This window comes from Pyrus communis, chromosome 1, assembly GCF_963583255.1.
Source record: "Pyrus communis chromosome 1, drPyrComm1.1, whole genome shotgun sequence".
Lineage (NCBI taxonomy): Eukaryota > Viridiplantae > Streptophyta > Magnoliopsida > Rosales > Rosaceae > Pyrus > Pyrus communis.
The window spans coordinates 3,927,216-3,948,051 of record NC_084803.1 but is presented as its reverse complement, the minus strand read 5'-3'; the positions used below and the strand labels follow the sequence as shown (position 1 = coordinate 3,948,051).

At 36.2% G+C, this 20,836-nt stretch overlaps 3 protein-coding genes and 1 non-coding gene across 6 annotated transcripts; all 4 read left to right on the top strand.

Moving 5' to 3' along the window:
* The first annotated feature begins 5,204 nt into the window (after positions 1-5,204).
* On the top strand, positions 5,205-7,015 carry LOC137715545 (RNA-binding protein 1-like). 3 transcript variants are annotated; one of them, XM_068454901.1, is made up of 3 exons: positions 5,205-5,294; positions 5,435-5,683; positions 5,992-7,015. In XM_068454901.1, the coding sequence occupies exons 2-3, from the start codon at positions 5,462-5,464 to the stop codon at positions 6,799-6,801; spliced, it is 1,032 nt and encodes a 343-aa protein (XP_068311002.1). In that variant the 5' UTR covers positions 5,205-5,294; positions 5,435-5,461; the 3' UTR covers positions 6,802-7,015. The 3 variants fall into 3 exon arrangements, with proteins under 3 accessions (XP_068311002.1, XP_068311000.1, XP_068310995.1); XM_068454899.1 differs by having other exon boundaries at positions 5,214-5,294; positions 5,422-5,683; XM_068454894.1 differs by lacking the exon at positions 5,205-5,294 and having other exon boundaries at positions 5,361-5,683; positions 5,992-7,014.
* Positions 7,016-7,671: 656 nt separating this feature from the next.
* LOC137717076 (uncharacterized) lies at positions 7,672-9,961 on the top strand. The gene is made up of 5 exons (XM_068456390.1): positions 7,672-8,093; positions 8,176-8,303; positions 8,406-8,518; positions 8,816-9,001; positions 9,476-9,961. Exons 1-5 carry the CDS (start codon positions 7,729-7,731, stop codon positions 9,503-9,505), a joined length of 822 nt encoding a protein of 273 aa, XP_068312491.1. The 5' UTR covers positions 7,672-7,728; the 3' UTR covers positions 9,506-9,961.
* Positions 9,962-10,286: 325 nt separating this feature from the next.
* On the top strand, positions 10,287-10,359 carry TRNAE-CUC (transfer RNA glutamic acid (anticodon CUC)). Its single transcript has one exon. It is a non-coding gene; the product is annotated as a tRNA-Glu (tRNA).
* A 6,292-nt stretch (positions 10,360-16,651) lies between these two features.
* Positions 16,652-20,608, top strand: LOC137747937 (AP2-like ethylene-responsive transcription factor ANT). Its single transcript, XM_068488064.1, has 9 exons — positions 16,652-17,411; positions 17,531-18,137; positions 18,438-18,520; positions 18,688-18,696; positions 18,795-18,883; positions 18,966-19,039; positions 19,129-19,179; positions 19,275-19,351; positions 19,649-20,608. Exons 1-9 carry the CDS (start codon positions 17,114-17,116, stop codon positions 20,320-20,322), a joined length of 1,962 nt encoding a protein of 653 aa, XP_068344165.1. The 5' UTR covers positions 16,652-17,113; the 3' UTR covers positions 20,323-20,608.
* Positions 20,609-20,836: the final 228 nt, after the last annotated feature.

Below are 20,836 nucleotides of genomic sequence, written 5' to 3'. Positions count from 1 at the left end.
TCATTTTTTATTCTTAAAAATAAAAATGAAGAATTATATTCAGAGATAATTTAGGCTAAAATACCTTTTTATTTTTGAACCGAAACACTGCAGTTTTGGTGTAACATTCCACATAAATCCTTCCACCATTACTGTTCCCCCAAGAAATAAATTAAATATAATTTTTTGCTTGGCCTTCAAGAGAGAAAGTTATTTCTTTAAGGACCAAAAATTAGTATTATTTTGTTTTTTTGGTTGAAGACCAAATTCGCCTCCACTTTGCCGACATGCATGGGCTGGGCCGCACCTTGAGATGCCTTGTCCCATTTTACGTCACCCTTTTGTACATCTTTTAAACGGGCCACTAAACGGGCCCACTCACCCATCCCTTCCCTCCTTCCTCTGATATTTGTGGAGGAGATTTGCTATCCAGCTGTGAACCTCACTGTGCTTACGGTAGTACTACTAATCTTTTGACTTTTTATAAATTTTTCTTTTCCGAATTTTTTTGGTAATATTTTTTACTTTTTAATGGTAAGTAACTGATTGTCTACATAATTTGATTTGACAGGGCTATGCACGTTGCAATAGGGCAAAGCTAAATGAATGGGATCGTTAAATTTCTAATGGTGCAATTTATGCCCTAATTAAACTTAATTTTGAGTTTTAACATTTTTTTTCTTAATAAACGATATTATCTACACTAAGAGAGGGATGTGGGCTTAGTCTCACAATGACTAGCAATAATGTGGTTCAATTTGCTTTTGGCGATAATCGAACATAAGACCTCTTATTTACAAATAAAGAGGAATACTACTACACCGTTGTACTAAGTGTCTTAGGTTTTAACATTTGCATATTGCACTTGAGAAAAAAAATATTAAAGTTCACATTTAAATTTGAGTATTACCATTTGAATAATATTAGACCATTCAAAAGATAAGTAAGTGTTCATACTCAAAATTGTTCATTGCAAATTTACAGAACTTTGTGTTTATCAAAATCATACATATTATAAATCACTCAATATATATCATATCTACAAAAAATCAACTTTAATTAACATCGTTTAGTAATCAAATTGTATAAAAAAAGATGAACGGAATTAGTAAATGCATTAGAACTTGTCTATGTATTTATTACAATAAATTAACTAGATAATTTTATTTTTTTTAATTCATTTTTTGTAAAAAATTGATATTTAAAGAATAATTCATAGTACGAACTGTTTTGATTATAAACAAAAAAATTTATAATTTAAATACGAAGAATTTTGAATAAGAATACCTACTCATCCTGAGTTGTCAATCATTGTACGCTCTCCATATAATAACGGTGATGCAAATTAACTGGATTAAAAAGACAAGTTGTACTCCAACGAAAGAACAAAAGAACAATAGACTTTAGGTTGCATTATTATTTTCAATTTTGAAAGACTAAAACCAAAATATCATAATTATTCGGGTCCCAAAAGATCATATCGTATATTCACATGGGTCCCTGGTTGAGCTCACGGTGATCATGTGGCAAACTTTTCTTCTTTCTTTTACGTTTTCACTTGAAACTTTAAGTTTGGCGTTTATGGTTTCACTAAACTAAGTTAATCTTTTATATATTTAGTGAGTGAAGAAGTAGAACACCACCGTTTCTTTTTGCGTCATATGTATAACTGTTATTTGTGTGTAACGTATAAAAATATTTGTTTAAGAACATGTACTTGTATATTATATAAATTTTGCATTTAGTTTTACGAAGTGTTATTGACACTCCAAAAATCTCATTATACACTACTTACAAGTGTATTTTTCTTTTCTAATATAGAAAGTCTGGAGTGTATAATGAAATTTTTGAAGTGTTAATAACAATTCCCTTAATTTTATTGTTTTGTAACGTTTAGGGTTATAAGTATTTTCCGTATTGCATTACTACAAAAAAAAAAATTGTGCAATATTTGAATAATGACATGATTGTATGTGTCTTTTGCTTTCGATCACTTCTTCTTGCTCTGAGTTCAAGGAAGAAACTACCGTGGGTTTCCAAGACATGGAAATACCAATGGCATCGGGAAGGAGTACAAAGGGGAACCTCACAAGCATATAATATTAGGGTTAGTTTGTTATTAGGGTTTTTGGTTCGAGATATAGTGGGTCACAAATGTCTTGCATTGGGAAATGCTAGCTTTTACTATATTCATTGGGTTTTGAGGAAACAACAATAATAAACCAACGGGTTTCGTTGTGGGAGAGCATAAAAAACAAAACCCTAATTTTTCTAGGGCTTGCATAGTCCAAAGCGGAGTGTGTAATCCCCCAAAGGCATGTCGTATCACCTTGTTCTTGGTCAACACAAACAAATCTTCATAATCTTTGACGTGCCACACCCACCGTGCTTCTCCAGTTGTCCCCCTCTTTCGATCTTTCCCTCGTAGCCTTTTTTTTTTTTGGACGAGATTTCCCTCGTAGGTATGAGAACTATTTATTTGGTGCCAAGGTTCTACATTTTCAAGGTTGTCTTTCTTAGTTTTCAAATATCTCCGTAATGTATTTTGTTGCTCCTCACATCTTAAATACGAAATTTTTTATGATCATACATAATACATGTTTACTATGCATCATATTAACGAGATGGAAGAAATACGTATAAGTAAAATATGTTTCTACTAATTAATATCGTATGTGATTCACAGTTGTTAACATGTTATCATTAAACATTAGATATATGTTAAACAATAACAGAGATGTCAAATTGTCAAAATCAGCAATAACGGTAACAAAAGACAACATTAATGTTTTTCAACCGAGGAGCTAAATTTGATGTGGCATGACATGGATTGACATCTCTCCCTCTTGCTGCAAAATTTGACAGCACCCTCAAAATTTTTTTAATTAATTGTTAAATGCTTTTTATTACTTTTTTTATTGGTTTAAAGTATTATCCTTTTGTTTCTTTTCATTCCCAATGCAAAGAAAATACATATGAATTATTATTTTATATTTAAAATTTGACATATTGGTTGGAGAGTAAAAGTTTAAAAGATGCCAAAGTTTCACATAAGCTTTCAAATTTTAATTTTAGATTTAAAATTTGACATATTCTTTGGAGATAGTCTAAGGTATTTTGTTGCTCCTCATATCTTAAATACGAAAATTTTTATGATCATACATGATACATGTTTACTATGAATCATATTAACGAGATGGAAGAAATACATATAAGTAAAATATGTTTCTACTAATTAATATACTAACCGTTGTATGCGATTCACAGTTCTTAACATGTTACCATTGAACATTAGGTATATGTTAAACAAACTATTCAACTGTTTGGATTTACGGTATGACAACAGAACAATCTTAACACAAAAGTCTAAGCTTACATGCATGCCACGTTCTCGTTCGCTAGGAGCTTGAGACCACATGGCTCAAGATCACCAAGTCGTTGCCTAGTGGTGCCATTTTCCATATATAAACTTAAACTATATATAGAACCTTGGTCTGAGAGTGAGAGAGTGTGAAGCCTTGGATCAAACTTCAACAAGTTAGTTGTGTTTTCATATAATTTTGAGCATTTGGGTAGATATATTTACTTGGAATTTGGATTGCACTCATGGCCTCCACTACCATGGTTTTTGCCCAAAACCCCATGAAAAGTTGTGTATACAAATGCTAGCTAGCTTTTATGAAGAACGAGATTTGGGTATTATATGTCATGTTTCTGGCAACGAGAAGATGACAAAGATGAGCAATGCAAATGCATGAGACTCCGAGACTCGTTTAATTCTTAAAAGCACAAAACACCAAAGATGCTCCACATCGCATCATCATTTTCTTTGATTAATTTAACTAATCCCCTTGCCTAATTACTACCATTCTCCCTTTTTCAATACTTGATTGATAATTGGGGCATTCATGGAAACAACATGTCAAGTTTGGTTTTGTTATGTAAGAGAGAAGCATCCTCAATTTACATTATAATATTAGTATTAACATAATTGTTCGAAACATATACAATATCTCTTGTTCCATGTTTCAAACATCAATATTAATTTGATTTAGGTTCGTATTTCACACGGCATGTCCTAATGCTTATATAAGTCTTTCACACGGCACGTCCTAATATTAACTTAATTTAGGTTCGTATTAACATATACAATATCTCTTGCAATGCTAAATCACAAGATGATAATCAGGAAGAAACTCTAAAATCTATATAAATCTTTCCGACTTTCGAAAAGTAGACTAATACCCATTCGCATCAATAACTAATTTAGTAAGGCAGTCTCTCGAGTCCAAGTCCCATGTAACGACATGACTCGATCAAAGCTTATGCCACATGCAAATAATTAAACAATAGATAAAAGATTGATTAGAAAAATGATTAACGTAGATTCTTATGTTCACATATCCTTCAAGTTGAAATGAAAACTTGGACACGATTTTCGAATATTCGCACGCAAGGAACTCAAGGATTATATTACTATTAATTATAATTAATTAATTCGGTGCCTCTCACTTTAAGCATTGAGCTACAAAACCCTGCATGTGACCGGTCATTGGGATTGAGTCCTCCTGCATGATAAATACAACCAACCCAACCAACCTTTGCAACTGGTTTATTGTTTGTCCGATCACAGATTTGACCTTACCTAATTAACGTGAATTTTGGATCATTATACTTTGTTTTTTCTAATTTATTATTTTCACGTGATGTAATAGATATTCAATAATACGGAAGATACTTTATTCATGAATTAAGTATCATAGAATGGAATTTTGTGAAAATGAAAATATTTTGTCCTAGAAAGAAACTAGATGGTCAAATTTCTCTCTCGTTTTCTTTTGTGTTAACATGGATGAAGATGTACTTAAAAAAAAAAAAAAAAACCTAGGAGGAGAGACGCTAGTATAATCACATGGTCTATAATGGAAGACAATTTTCAGTGAGCTCGGCATACGAGCATATACGTTATACGTCATACGAGTAGAGGGACACTTAAAAAAAGTTTCTCTTTACTTGTATAATAACATACGTCGTACCGTCTCAAAATTCTGACACATTGAAATATCATGATAAAGAAATATTTTGTTTTCATTCCTTCATTTGCTTTTGTGTCCATTGGGCCTGAGAAGCCCAAAATAAGAACAGCCTACATAAAAAAGCATTGAGACCAAACCCAACTTTGATATATAAACGAACATTGACCAAAAATTGACTCGCTGACTTTGGTTCTTCTGCTCAGAAATTACTTTCCATTTTTCAACAGTTTCAGGGACGCAATTCGGTGAGTGAGCTCAGCTTTTGAATTTTTGTGCTAGGTAATAATTAATTTTAATTTTAATTTATTTAATTTTTATTTCGGTTTTCTGCTTCTAGCTCTCTCTCTCTCTCTCTCTCTCTCTCTCTTCCAATTTCTAGGGATTTTGCTGTAATTTGGGGTTTTAGGGTTTTCCTGCAGCTAGGGTTTTGGGGAATCAATTCTCCCATGGACTCCGATCAAGCTAAGCTTTTCGTCGGGGGAATCTCTCGGGAAACGAACGAAGAGACGCTGAGAGCTCACTTCAGGAGCTACGGCACCGTTTTGGGCTCCGTCATTGCCAGGGACCGCAGCAACCACAACCCTAGAGGGTTTGGCTTCGTCTGGTTCTCGGACATTTCTTCAGCGGACAAAGCCCTTGAAGACCCGCACGTCATTCTGGGCAGAACGGTAATTTTACTCTTCTTCCTCTCTGTTTACATACTGTCTTGTTGTGTGTTTGGTTGCTGGGAAAATCTGTAGCCGAATGGAAAATTAGGGGAAAAACCTTCGAGTGAGAAAATGCTAGAGTTCAATTTTTTGCCCCTAAGTTACTTGCATAAGTCGGATAACCGAAATTATAAAAGTTTACATGTTTTGCGTAAAAATGTTAACTTTAATGTATATATCCCTTGTGCTCTGTACTGTATTTTGAAGCAAAACCAAATGAAAGATTTAAGTTTACAGGTTGCGTAATTGGTCTTTGATTTTGTTTATAGGTAGAGGTTAAAAAAGCAATTCCCAGACCCCGAAACCAACATCAAAGTAGAATGTTGAGTAGGAGTGTGGAGAATGAAACTCAGTTTAGAACAAAGAAAATCTTCGTTGGCGGTTTATCAGCAGGTTTGACAGAGGACGGATTTAAAAATTATTTTGAGAAGTTTGGGAGTGTATCAGATGTGGTTGTGATGCATGACTACAAAACCCGCAGGCCCCGGGGCTTTGGTTTTATCACCTTTGATTCGGAGGATTCTGTTGAGAATGTGATGCAGGAAAGCTTTCATGAGTTGAATGGTAGGTCTGTGGAGGTCAAGAGAGCTGTGCCAAAGGAGGAGAATGGCAATAACGAAAGCGGTTATACTGATTATGCGCCCAGATTCCCCAGAATCTACCCTCCTTATACTTGTAGCCCTGCTCCTACATATGGGGTACTTCCTTTTCCAACACCTTATAATGGTCTTGGGCCATTTGCGTATGGAACCACTGTTTATGGTGGTGGTTGGTACCCTTCAGTCGCAGCTCGTGGGACACCTTATGGCATTGCTCCAATTGCACCTCAGCCATGGGTGTTTCCTTATGGAAACGCCTTACATCCTGGCTACATGAGTGGTGGAGGCTTGGCGGCAGGCAGCTACAATGGGATCCTTGGGCCTGCTGTTTTCACCGGTGGCAAACCAAATCAGGTTGTGTTCGGCAGTGGACTTGCACCAGTTAATGTGAAGCCATCTCAGGTTGAAGTGAAGAAGCTGGACGTCGATTCTCGATCCAACAGTACTGCTGTCAAGAAAAAAAACTCAAAAAGGTCTTGATGGTAACATAAAACTTACTGTTTATGTACACAGGATTATGTCGTCCCTGATATAATTTCATTCGAAATTCAGAAAGTTAGGTTTGGAACAGAAGCATGCATTTGCATGATTGGTTAACTTGTAAAATTCATTGACATGCTAAGCATTGTTTTCCAGTGGAAAAAAAAAATGTGAATAGATTTTAACCTCTTGTTGTAATCCATTGGCAAATCATTGATGGGGAATTCGGGAATGGGGAATTCGAACAAAAAACATATGGTGCAAGGTTAAAAACTCTTAACCGCTCAAGACACACGCCCCTTGCTTTAAGCTACACGCCCCTTTCCATTTTCCGTTTGCTGAACATTATTTCACAATATGGTCACGCTTGTATTTTTCTTTTAAATATAGAAACTACTAAAATCCAATAAAATTGTAAAGTAAAAATGAAGAGCTTTTTATCACAAATTGTACACTTTCGGCTCTCTTATTTCAAATCGATCAATGATGTCTGTCAAATTTATCCCGCCCTCATTGACCTTTGCCTAATTTGAATAAAATTATATTTAATGCTGATATGACACACGTGTACGTCTAAAACTCCAAAAAACAAAAAACAAAAACAAAAAACATGGTTTAAAGTTACATAAATCATAAAAATATGAGAGCTTTAACCAAAAGCTTGGTACTGTTTATTTTAACAAAAAATCACATTTTTACATTAAAATGTCAGTCCTGGTAGTATTCACTTTAGCTTTTATTTTGTTATTATCGTTAAAACTCAAAGTTTTCAAACCTTTTTTTATTAGTTTTCTTAAAAATATTTATAAAAAAATCCTAAACATATAAACCCCAAAATTCTTTACAAAAACGAGGAAGTGATATGCAAACCAGAAAAAGTGTGGTGCTGCAAGTGTGGCCAGCTGAGCAATCCGCAGAACTGAAGGCATGAAAATGCTGGTGCTCGGCCAAGCGCCCAGCGGAGCCTTATCAACTCGGCGGTGTTATCTTACATCCCCGCCAAAATTCTCAAACCCAAACCCTCCCCTCTTCTCTTCCCACAGACCCAGCAGATTCTTCTCCAATGTAAACCCTTCAAAATCTCTCAATATCACGCTCGCAAAGGCCGACGGAGGCGTCGATTCGGCTTCCTCCGCTGACAAACAGGGCTTCTCCGCCTCATCAGCTCCTCCTCCTCCTCCTCCGCCTTCTGTCGATAACCAACCAGTTTTCGTGGGTCAGGACAACATTCCTCTAGAAGGCGTGATTCAGTTCGAGAAGCCCGATTCTTCTGCTCGTTTACGCAAATGGGGGTAAATTTTTGGTAAATTTTGGTAGACTTTTTTTTGTTCATTGATTGATTTCAGCTTGTGGGGGATTGTTTGTGTGTTTCAGTCATGTGGCATTGCTTGCTGGAGGGGATGTTTTGGCATTGCTTACGTTTGCTGCAATTGGAAGATTCAGCCATGGATTCCCCGTTTTCGAATTCGAAACACTTCGCACGGCTGACCCTTTCATTGCTGGTATGTTCGTTATTCTTTGCCTACTTGTTTTGAACTTGAATTGAAAGGAAGCATGGCCTTTGTTTTTTCGTTTTAAACGAAAAGCTGAATGTGGTTGAACAGGATGGTTTTTGAGTGCATATTTTCTCGGAGGCTTTGGTGAGGATGGACGTGGAGTCAATGGACAATCGAAGGCACTTACCGCTACGGCTATGTCATGGGCCTTGGGAATTCCAGTAAGTTCATAAGCTTGATTTCGATTTGGATTTCATAGTTTCGTTATGATTGCTAAGAGGATTAACTTTGTTATTTCTAGAGTTCCATTTATGATTTTCCGCTCTACTTTGCCACTCTTTTATATCCGGCATTGTTATTTTTTTATTGCATCTCGTTAGATTGCATTACTTCTTGTTGTGGCTTCTGTACTGATTGCATTACTTGTTAATCTTAAATAATTTTGCATTAGAGTATTAGTGTTGCTAAATCACGCAATGGCGAACGAAGATCCATCTTCCATTTTACTATTTTGGCAGCTTGGGATAATCATAAGGGCATCAACAGCTGGCCACATTCCACCAATCAAATTCGTACTTGTAACAATGGGGAGCACTGGTGTTTTACTTGTTGGATGGAGAGCACTTCTGTATAAGTTTCTTCCCGGCGATAAGAGCAAGAAGAGTGATGTATATCGCCGCGGTAGCCCATTTGAATTGTTTGAGGTACACTAACATTTTCTGTTTTAACAGTCTTGAAATATCTAATCACTTGACTCTAGTACTTTGCCTCGACAAATCCAACTTTCCTCGATAATTTTGTTTCCCATGTTTGGGACTAGGCTACTAATTTCTTTACATACGACCAGAATGGAACTCATTCCCATGTTTGGGACTAGAACTATTCCTCGTTACAGAAAACTGTTCAGTGTCGAAATTATTGTGTAATGTGCATGAATTTGAACCATGTAGAGCGCCATACGTAATTTGAAAGGATAAAACTAAACATTTTGCCTTGTGATCTTCTTGTTAGCACTTGGTTAGTATTGTAAATCGAGGGAGTATATCGCCAGTTATTCAAATCCTATGCTCTGAATATACTTTATACTCGATGGAGACAATCTCTTTCCTTTTGAGCACTTCTTCAAATTTCTTTTGATGTACTGTTTCTAACGTTGAACTGTTCATGATTTGTTGCAGTTGCTCACGTCATTAGTACGAAGGTGGTGACGATGATAGTTAATTCGATCTGCCTGTATCATAGTTAATACCAATCCGGACATCAATTATTCTCATCCAATGGTCGACAATTATCAAGATTATGCACGTTTTGGTATCACTCGTGTAACCTTTGGTGTGCAACTGTGAAGCAGAAGCACAAATGTAAAGATAAGAGAATAGATCGACTCATAAGAAACGGCTTTTCCTGCACTGGCCGGTGTTCTTATACCGCCTTATCCACAGATGTATTCATACCGATTCGTCGTATTCTATTTGAATCTTTTAGAAAGGATCTTATGGTTGGTTGCATGTTTGCATAAAAATGCCCATCAATTAAGAAAAATCAAGATAAAACTTCTAGCCATGAAGCTGCTTCCATTTCTCAATTAGAACCAAAGACCTTCTAGACTACAACCCCCTATATCCTTCATCAATGTCATATCTTAGGGCATGTTTACTTTTCAGGAAGGCGGAATGGATTCAAAAAAAAAAAGAGTATACGAAAGAAAGTTGAGGTTTCATCATATTTTTGTACTTGAAATCCTAGGTTTCAATTTTTCTTTCCCGTTGTCGCTTGTATCAGCCAAAAATAAAAGGAGGTAAAAGGTAACAAAGAATTCACTGAAGTTGCAATTGGAAGCCATCCATTACAAATAACCGGGCCAGGCTTATGCATAACTTTTGCCTGACAGCTTATACAAAAATCCCATTGGGTTGTCGTTGTGGCCCATGCTAAAAAAAATGGCTACTTAATGTTATTAAAATTGAAACCACAAGAAGAGCAACCAAATCCGTTGTAGTCTAGTTGGTCAGGATACTCGGCTCTCACCCGAGAGACCCGGGTTCAAGTCCCGGCAACGGAATATTTTTGCTATTTACAATTTCTTTTTTATATTTATTACTTCTAGGATTTAATAATAATAAACAAAATAAATCAAAATATAAAATAATAATAGGAGTAGGGATGGCATAAGTGTGCAGACTGAGACTGAGACGCAGAAGCAGGCTGTGGATGTAGCCGTCGCCATTGGCTGCCTAAAGTGTCCCATCTGCCAGAATATGCCTAAAGAGCCACTTCTTTTATCTTTCCTTTCTTATCTTTCATCTAACAGCCCATCGGGTTCAAATAATTTCTTGGACACGGTTGATGCAGTCATGGTTGACCAATTTTGACCTTTGATTGATCCTGTGATCATGAGTTCATGATTAAGTTAGATTCTCATTGGGATAACGGGCATCTTATTACTTTGACGATGGGATCTTATCCTTCCAGTTTTAATTTTGTTGGTAAAAGTTAAAACTTGTGCGGATCCGTCTTATTTAGGTAGTTCTCGGAGTAAGGCTAAAGTACAGATTGTCTTATATTTTTCTTTTTTTTTGCTGTAACACTTAGAACTTGTAAAGATCCATTTAATTAGAGTAGTTTTTCACACCAAATTAGACCAACATTCGATCAAGTCATGCCTATTCTTTTGGTGGTAAAAGTTGATACTCGATTAGGACTACTTCACTGGAGCCCCTTTCACATTGAGTTTGGCCAACTTGCGCTCCATAATACTAAAATATAAGCGGTCTAATTAGAACTGTTTTTACTATCTAAGTACTCTGAAGCACAATAGAATTTTTATATTTAATAGAAGGATTCACATGAAGAATTGAGCTTTGAATATTAATATAAGTATGTGGTGTGGGGGTGGCTTTCTTTTTCGGATCTAGATCCTCTCCAGATCTAAAGATCCTGAGTTTAGGGATCAATTGATCCGGTCCGTTGAAATTTGATCCAACAGCTACAAATAGAAAGTCTCACTAAAAGTTATAATAATTGTAGCAGTTGGATCAAATTTCAACGGCCCGAATCAATTGATCAATTGATCCTTATGCTCAGTATCCTTCTTTTTCACCGCATTCCTGTCATGGATCAGAACATGTTTGGACCTAATGCCCCATATTTCTATAAAAAAGCAACATCCTTTCACCCTCTTCATCCATTTAACAAGCAAAATGGAAACCCCAAATGAATACCATCTGAAAAAGCTAGCTGTTTGCACCAGCATTAAACATTAAAGCCACTTCCCAATCTCAGAGATTGGTGACGATATGATAAAGGCCTTCGAAACTGAACGAATTATAATTAAATTAACCTACCTACCCATGTAAGAAGATCTTCATATGCTTTGAATTTCTCCAACCAATTATTGTACACTTTTGAGCAGCAATAGAGTAATGATATAATCACTATATAGAGTAATATGGTACATTCCATTGATTTCTTAAGTTGGTAATACTCCATTTATTCGTAATTAGAGGAGCACGTCTTAGAATTGTGCATGCATGCGAAATGGTTCTAACCAATTATGCACAGAGAAATTATAAAGCTAAAACGATCACGATCAACTCACGGTGCATTCACAACTATCTTACTATATTTTCATTATAATTCAGGTACTTGGATTAATGATCATGTTTCCAGTCGTCTATCTCCTAATTAGAAGTGAATGAAAGTAGCTAGGTCACTAGGGAATGAAAGAGAGAGAATCTAAGGTGATAGTGACGTGACAGATAGGCTTGGACTTTGACATGTCACCTCTGAGAGAGAGAAAGGGCAGTGACGGATAGAGAAACTGGTAAATTTGGGAAGACTTGGGCCTTGCATGCAAATGAAGGGGGGAGAGAGGGGGGTGGGGTGTGGACACGCTTTGCACATAGGAAAACAGCAAGAGAGCGAGTGGCACAGTAGCAGCAGCTGCAGCTGCAGCTGCAGACCCAATAGATGTAGCTAGATAGAGAGCTGTAGATCTACAAATGTCCTTCTCTCAGTGGAGTTGAGTAGGCATCATCCATCCAGTGATCTCATAATCCACTTTCTTTCTTTCTGCTCACAGTTGCTTTGGCTTATGTGTTGATCTTTCCTTAGATTTTCTTTAGATATTCTGTTCCTCACGTGATTCTCATTACTCCCTCCCCTCATTTATTTTCCCCTGTCACTGCATGTACATACACACACTATTTTTCCAGCCTTTCAAACCTCTTCAAAAGAAGCAACTGAAAATTTCGAACACAATACGTTAACCACTAAAAGTTCATATAAATATAATCATTGATACGTATATTATGAAGAATCCAGCGATATTGTTAAAATGTGGATTGATAATAACAGCACGCATCTACAAGTGGATAAATTCAATGACAATTCCTTCTCTTTTTAAGGTCTAAGACTATCTTAAATAAAGAATGTTAAAGGTTTAAAATCTAAAAAATTATCTGATTTGTTCAAAATTCATCACTAACCAATGACTAAATTATAATTATTTGGCCGACGAGCATTTAACACTGAATGCCATTATTTGAGGTTGGACCATGCGAAGTGAAGTGGAGGTTATATTAGTCAATTCATCATAACTTAGGGTAAACTTGAAATTTAATAGAAACAAGAATGTACCCAAATTAAAAAGAATGTGTATAGTACTCTCCTATTCAATAGAAACCGTATATTAGCAGCAGAGGTAGCTGAAAAACGGCAGCAGGTAATCTTTAGGGTTTAGGTTTCTTGTAGAGGAGGCACTGTTATGCGGCTTATGCCAAAGAAATTAATGTAACACTGTGATTTTGTGAAGCACACCTGCACCTTCATCCTTCTGCAAATTTCTGTTGACTTTTGTACCACAAATACTGTTGGTGATTACGAAGATTCGAAGCAGATGACTTGATGAATCAACTAATTTGGAAATTTATGCCGTTAAAACTATTCACATTTCATCTTTTAGTACTTTCAAATGGCTAGGTGATGAAAAACTTGCACGAAGCATGCAGTTCGCATTGGACGTGTGAGACGCTAACAATGTACATGAAATGTTGATATTGTATATCACATGTTTATGCAATATGCGTCAAACATTTATACTATTGCGTTAGTAGCGCATGTTTAACTATGTATATGAGACGCATGTTGTATAGAAAAAGTACAAGTAGTCTATACAAGTCTTCTCATGCCAGTGAAGAAATTAATTTATTTCTCTTTTAAGTGACGATGTAATTAGTGATTGATTAGTGTGAGTTTTCTTTGTTAATTTAATAATTTTGGCTTGTGATTACTGGCATTTTAATTGTTTTCTACTGTTTGACTTTGTAATTCTATGGTTCTTGCTGTCCTCCCAAGGTCCACACCTCTGACTAATTGAATACTACAAAAATACAAGTTACTATCTAAGACAAATGTTGTCCCTTTTGTGCGTCTGGCATCCCACTTTTCCCGCTTTTTTTCCTGTAATGCATCTATTGGTACTATAATTAAACACTAATTAATTAAACTTTGTTTTTCATGTTCAATGCGTGTCCATTTTGATGCAGTTGGCAGGGCCACCACTAAGCTTAGTTAAAGAAATGATTTAACCTGTTAACGTTGAGAGTTAGAAATCAAAAGCTGCACTACGTACCCACATCAATCCCATTACACTTGCTTCACTTAAAAGTATGGTCAAGTTGATGTGGTGTTAGACAAGTTGATTAACGTAGTATTCACATCTCTTGTATCTTAATATAAATTTTATACTCGTAAATTAAACGAGTTTAAAATATTGTTTTGTCAAAATCAGAACGCATAAAAAAATTAGATTATAAGGGCACAAATTATTTTTCTCATTTTGTATAATTATTCAGCCGTTTGTTAAAAAAATAAAAATAAAAAGCCTTATGAAAACTTTTTGTGGTATATTCACCAATTCCCTCCCAAATTCAGTCAATCTTCCAAGGTTCAAACCAAAATCATTCACATTTGAAAATCTGTCGCCATGAAAAACTTTCATGCAAAAACAACCCATGCAGCCACTGATCCCACTCGAAAAAGAAACCCTATAAATAACAAAAGGGCAAACACTGAAAAAGCAATTTAGACAACTTCCTGCCATTTTCAGCGAAAAAAAATAAAGGTAAGAAAAAATAAGATGGGGGGAAACTAAATTATGATTTCTTATAGTAATTAACTAGTTAATCAAACCAACTTAAATTAAATTGGAAATCTTTAATGTTCCATTTAGTTAATGGTAGGTTTGGATGTGTCTGATCAGATTAACATCAAACCAAAAAGATGATAGGAAATCGCTTTTGCAAAAAAGGCTCTTGTTTTGGGAGGGGGGGGGGGGCCTTTGCTCATAATTTCTGGAATATTTCATGCATATCATAAGACCCACGCCCCACTTTTTGTCTGGAAGCAGGTGTTGACTAAACACTGCCTTATTACTTAAAAGCAATTGGCCACAGAATTAATTAATTCGGTTGAATACTAATCAACGGATTTAACTTTAGGTGTGTGTCCCTGTAGATCGGTTGGTCATTGTATCTCAAGTCATTTTACATGTTGAACAACATACAATGATCAATTACACAGGTAAATGTACAGAGGTTTATTGTATAAAATTTTATATTTATCAGGACGATATGAGCAATTGATTCTTAGTCATTCTTCTTACTCAAATTATATTGAAACCCTAAATTTATTCCCCAAAATTTGAATACTCAAATCAAAATATTATATTATAAATTTCCTATACTTTAGCATACATTCCTTACAAAATAATATTCACTTATTGTTTTACTAAAAAGGAAATTCACTTGTTCTTTGGTGCAATTTGAATTTAAAGTTGTGAAAGGGAGATGCTCTGTATGTTCACCTGCTTTGGACTGCTACCTATTTCAGCAAAGTTCCCCTCTGATATCTAAGTACTTGATTTTGCAAGTTTAGCCTTAAAATTATGATGTGGCTTCCTTAAACAAACAATTAATTAAATTCCAACCAAGTTTTATTATTCTCACTCGCTTCACAAAGGAATATCTTATAATGCATAATTATTAACTGTTATTTCTTAATTATTATACGGCAAAAATTTAATATCTTGTTGTAATATAAAGTGTTTCGTAAAACTCAATCTCAATGCCCTTAAAATTTATAAATTTTGTAATTTTCCTGAAAACGTCAAGAGGCCGCTGCAGCAATTAGCACCTATTTGTTTCCAATCATAGGAGCATTATGCCAAACCAAACCAATAAAACAAAAGAAATCTAACTTGGATTCCAATTCGTAATTATTATATCACTGTTGTGATCAGAAAGATAAATGTTAATGTGACTCTCTTAAAAATAGATTCTACTTTTTGAGAACTTATATTTTAGGCACAATATTTTATAATGTTGTCTTAAAATTTGACGTTAAACAATAAAGTAACAAAAAATGCATGAAAAATCTCACTTTTAAGAGTCTACATTTCCGAACCTGAAAAGGTAAAGACATTTCCATATGTCACACCTCATTCACTCCAATCCTTATCAAACCACCATAAGAAAAAATTTGTTATGTCTTCCTTTAGTTATTCTATTCTTTTACGTTACCATTTTTCTTTCCCATTTCAATTCACTACCACTACAGATATTATAATTTTTTTCTGAAGTCGTGAACCAAACTGATTGGTGGATTAATAACATTTTTTTACAAACATGTTCGTCGGACATTTGCAAGCAGTTAATTATTTTGGTGTCTATGATTTTCTTTTAACACATTGAATTTGGAATTCAAACCTTCTCCTTTTTAATGCAAATTAAAATAATAATATCGTTTATACCGAAAAATAGAATCAGATGTTTAGCAAGTAAGATAGACCATCAATTATAATAATGCATCAAAGTCGTCATCAAAGTCGGTCGAGCCTAATGGTAAAGTTTTTCAGCTTCTTGTTTCGAGTTTTGCATGCTTGAATTCAATTTAATTAGTCAGAGAGCAATGTGTTCCTTTTGAAAATAAAAAAGTTGAAAAGGAATTGAAAATCATTAATTAGAATATAAATTTGTAGATCCTTTGAGGCTGCAGAGGGGCACAAACGCTGTACTGTATGAAGTGACTGGATGGGCAGGCCCTGATCGTCAAATCTATCTTAAGGCCCTATGACTGTAGAAATAAAGCAAACTAGTTTTGGATATCTGACAACGTCCCTCGCTCTCTCCCTCTCTCCTCACCATTGGCTACCACACACCCACTAGATTCAGCTGACCACTGACTAATGTCAATGAACAGTGAGAGAGATTATTAAAAAAAAATTGAGAATAATAATTTCTGGGTTTTATTTAGTGTAGTTTTTCTGGGTTTATTTGGGTAATTAATGAGGAAAAGTAAGAGGGTTTTATGATAATATCGGATCTGGGTTTTTGGTAGGGTTTAAGAGGAAAGGAAAAGTCGTGGTCTTTCTCACATACACAGATCCCTATGGGATATATGCTGCGGATGCCCTCCAGCATTTTGCTTTGCTTGCCGAAGCTTTAAATATATTTATATTCTCTTTGTTTAGTTTCAAGAGACCACAGGTTCTTCTGTCTTTAGAGAGAGAGAGAGGATGTTATTATATATGTGAGTGCGTAGAAGGGAGTGTTTCGAAAGTTAGTTTTTCTTGGTGGAAGTTCAGAAGCTACGAGCTAGAGAACAAAAAACCAAGTTTTTTCTTTTTCTTATGGGGAGGGAAGGAGATTTTTGACATGATTAGATTATTTGCTGTCAATGATTGAGTAGATTTTAGAAGCAAGAAGTTGAAATCCAAAACCCCAAAAAAAAAGGAAGAGAGAGAAAGAAAGAGGAAGATGAAGTCCATGAATGATCATAACAATAACAACAATGGTAGCAGTAACAGTAACAATAACAACTGGTTTGGTTTTTCACTCTTACCCCACATGAAAATGGAGGATGCTTCTTCTTCTTCCTGCTCAGCTGCCCTCCCAAGCAACAACAGCAGCTTCTACAACCTCAGCAGCTCTGGGCTCTGCTGCTATGGAGTTGGAGATAATGGTAATTTTCAATACTCTCCTCTCTCTGTAATGCCTCTCAAATCAGATGGCTCTCTCTGCATCATGGAAGCTCTCGGAAGGTCACAAACAGAAGGTCCTTTTCTTCTTTCTAAAACCCAAATTACATTTCGTTCTCTCCCTCTCTCTCTAGACAAAATGGTTAAGTCTGTATGAAGTTTTGATATTTGTTTTCTTCTGTTGGTTAATGTGAAGGAATAATGCCCAACACATCCCCAAAACTGGAGGACTTTCTAGGAGGAGCAGCTCATGATTATGTGAGTGAGGAGAGAGAAGCCATGGCTCTGAGCTTAGACAGCTACTACAATGCAGCGGCAGAGCAGCAGCAGCAGCAGAATCATCACATTCCTGTCCATTCCAATTCCTACTACTCTGGAATCCCAATCCAAGGAATCTACCATAACCAGTTGGAGGAAGAACATTCTAAGAATACCCAAATGACTCAAATGCCAGAGGACTTGAAAACCTGCTGGGTTTCCAGGCAGTACTCTGCACACCCAGCTCTGGAGCACCACCACATGAACAATGTAACCATGGTTGTTGAGAATGGCGGTTCTGGGTCCGTTCATGGAGGCATGAACCGTGGCGATTTGCAGTCGCTGACACTGTCCATGAGCCCTGGATCACAGACAAGCTGTGTGACAGCTCCAAAGCAGATCTCTCCCACTCAGACAGAATGTGCAGTGGCAGCCATTGAAACAAAGAAGAGGGGCTGCGGAAAGCTTGGCCAGAAGCAGCCTGTTCACAGGAAGTCCATTGACACATTTGGGCAGAGAACCTCACAGTTTAGAGGTGTCACAAGGTTCATCTCAAAACCATCTCGTCATTTTTGTTATTTTACTAGAAATTGTTTCCAATTTTCATGACATTGTTGTGTGGGGGTCATCGAGAAGTGATTTTTATTCCCATTTTTTCCCGCCACACACCTTCCTTATTTCCTAGTCTTTGGATACGGTAAATCCAAGGAGAATCGAGGACGAAAACTATGGAAGTAGTGTGTAAGGGGAAAACCGGAGTGCGAAAATCGTTACCCTTTTTCTTTTCTTTTTTCTCAGATTGTTCTTCAAGTAACCTTTTTTTGTTTAATTTTTGCTTCCCTTAGGCATAGATGGACTGGAAGATACGAGGCACATCTGTGGGACAACAGCTGTAAGAAGGAAGGGCAAACCAGAAAAGGAAGGCAAGGTTGGTCAATAAAAACAAAACATTCTTACTATTTGTTTGGAATTATTTCTTTTTTTACCGAAATTTTTTTTGGCCCCTATCTGCGACTGAAATTTGACTTATGCTATTAATTCTTTACTTGTCATGTTTATGCTGCTGTTGGATACCATTCAAATCAAATAATGCAGTTTATCTTGGTATGTCTTTTCTCTACAACAATAATTTTGAATTTTAGTTTTAATTATCAGTAATTTGTTGTTGATTTCAAATAATCATTTGTTCATTTGAACTGCAGGAGGTTATGATATGGAGGAGAAAGCTGCTAGAGCATATGATCTTGCTGCTCTTAAGTACTGGGGTTCTGCAACTCATATAAACTTTCCGGTAGGGTTCCAACTCTCGGAGTTTTATCAGATTGTGAAAGCTTTATAGTAGCTGAAGTTTCATTCTCTTGGTCTTTTTTCAGCTGGACAATTACACTGCACAACTTGAAGAGATGAAGAATATGAGCCGGCAGGAATATGTTGCGCATCTGAGAAGGTAGCAATTTTGGTTTGTTATTCACAGAACGTAATTTCTAATGTTTCTAGATTTTTAGATGTGTATTCATGTGTTCCTTTGATTTTCAGGAAAAGCAGTGGATTTTCGAGAGGGGCTTCAATGTACCGAGGCGTGACAAGGTTTTTTTTTTCAGTTTTTCCTTTGCATTAAACACAGTGAATTTGAAGGTTAAAATAGTTGAACTTTGTGCTAATTTTGGTTTTGTTTTCTGCAGACATCACCAGCATGGGAGATGGCAAGCTAGGATTGGCAGGGTTGCTGGAAACAAGGATCTTTATCTTGGAACTTTTGGTAAAATTCATGCATTGTTTGAATTTTTCCTTTTGGTAATATGCGTACGTTTTCTAAATTGCATGAGGCTCTTTGCTTAAGCACTTTTTCGAAGGACTTATTTATATGGCAACTCAGTCTCACACTTTTTATAAGGCTGATGAAATGTAACAATGAACTTTTTTAAGGCTGTGTTCGAAAGGGACATCCCAGCTAGAATCACGTATTAAAAGGCTTTATTTTACTGTTAAAGTTTTGATCTTGCAAAGCTAATTAATGCGGTTTTGTCCAAATTTCTAAATTTGAAGTGAATTTCAGGCACCCAAGAGGAAGCTGCAGAAGCTTATGACATAGCAGCAATCAAGTTCCGTGGCGCAAATGCGGTCACCAACTTTGACATTACCAAGTATGATGTAGAAAAAATCATGTCCAGCAATACCCTACTTGCCGGAGAGTTTGCTAGGCGCACCAAGGTGATTGAACCTAACATCCTGGCCATTGAGCATAACCCACCAACACAGAACAATGTTGAAGCCAATCAAACTGAAATCAACAATGGGAATAGCCTAGACTGGAAGATGGCATTGTACCAATCTGCTGCACAGCAACAAGCAAACAATTGTGCTCAAACAGTTGATCAGAAATCAATCGGCTCAGGGAGCTATAGAAACCCTTCCTTCTCAATGGCATTGGAGGATTATATTGGAGTTGAATCAGTGCACTCAAGTCAGACATTGATGGATGAATCAGCTAGGGTTGGGGCTCACTTTTCGAATCCATCTTCGTTGGTGACAAGTTTGGGCAGCTCCAGAGAAGGAAGCCCTGATAAATCTGGCTCCAACATGCTGTTTGCAAAACCTCCATTGGCATCAAAGTTTATCAGTCCAACTGCCGCTGCAGCTGTTGGCTCCTGGTTCCCATCAGCACAGCTGAGGCCGCCAGCTGTCTCCATGTCTCAGTTGCCTCTCTTTGCTGCCTGGAATGAGACCTAGAAAGCTCTGATGTGTTCTGCTGAAATGTCTTAGAAGTTGTTTGCATGAACAAGGAAAAATGGGAAGAAATTAGTTATGTTTAGGGAGGGAAAAAGATAAAGTTGATTATGTTTAGGGTAAGTAATTAGTGGAGGAAATTCTGGATTAATCAAAAAGACAATTGTGGGCCTTGGGTTCCACTTTTCTGTCTGTAACCAAAGTGTTAGAAGCGTTTTTTCAAACCAAACCTTTTGGCTCATATGGTAATTATGAAGATCTTGCAACGTGGACGGAAGTAAAAAAAAAAAAAAAATTGGGTACAAGTACAACAATCTGAACACTTGGATAATGAGCCACTTTGGGTAGGGAATTTGAATATCATCTGAACTCGCATAAATATAACTTTCAATGCACACATCTGACTCTTTTTTTTCATTTTGAAAGCCTAAGGGGTGCTTAATGAGTATATGCAATGAAATTATGAAATGATGCATGCAACGTTAGAAGTGGCCCTTCCATAATGTTCTCCTAACTC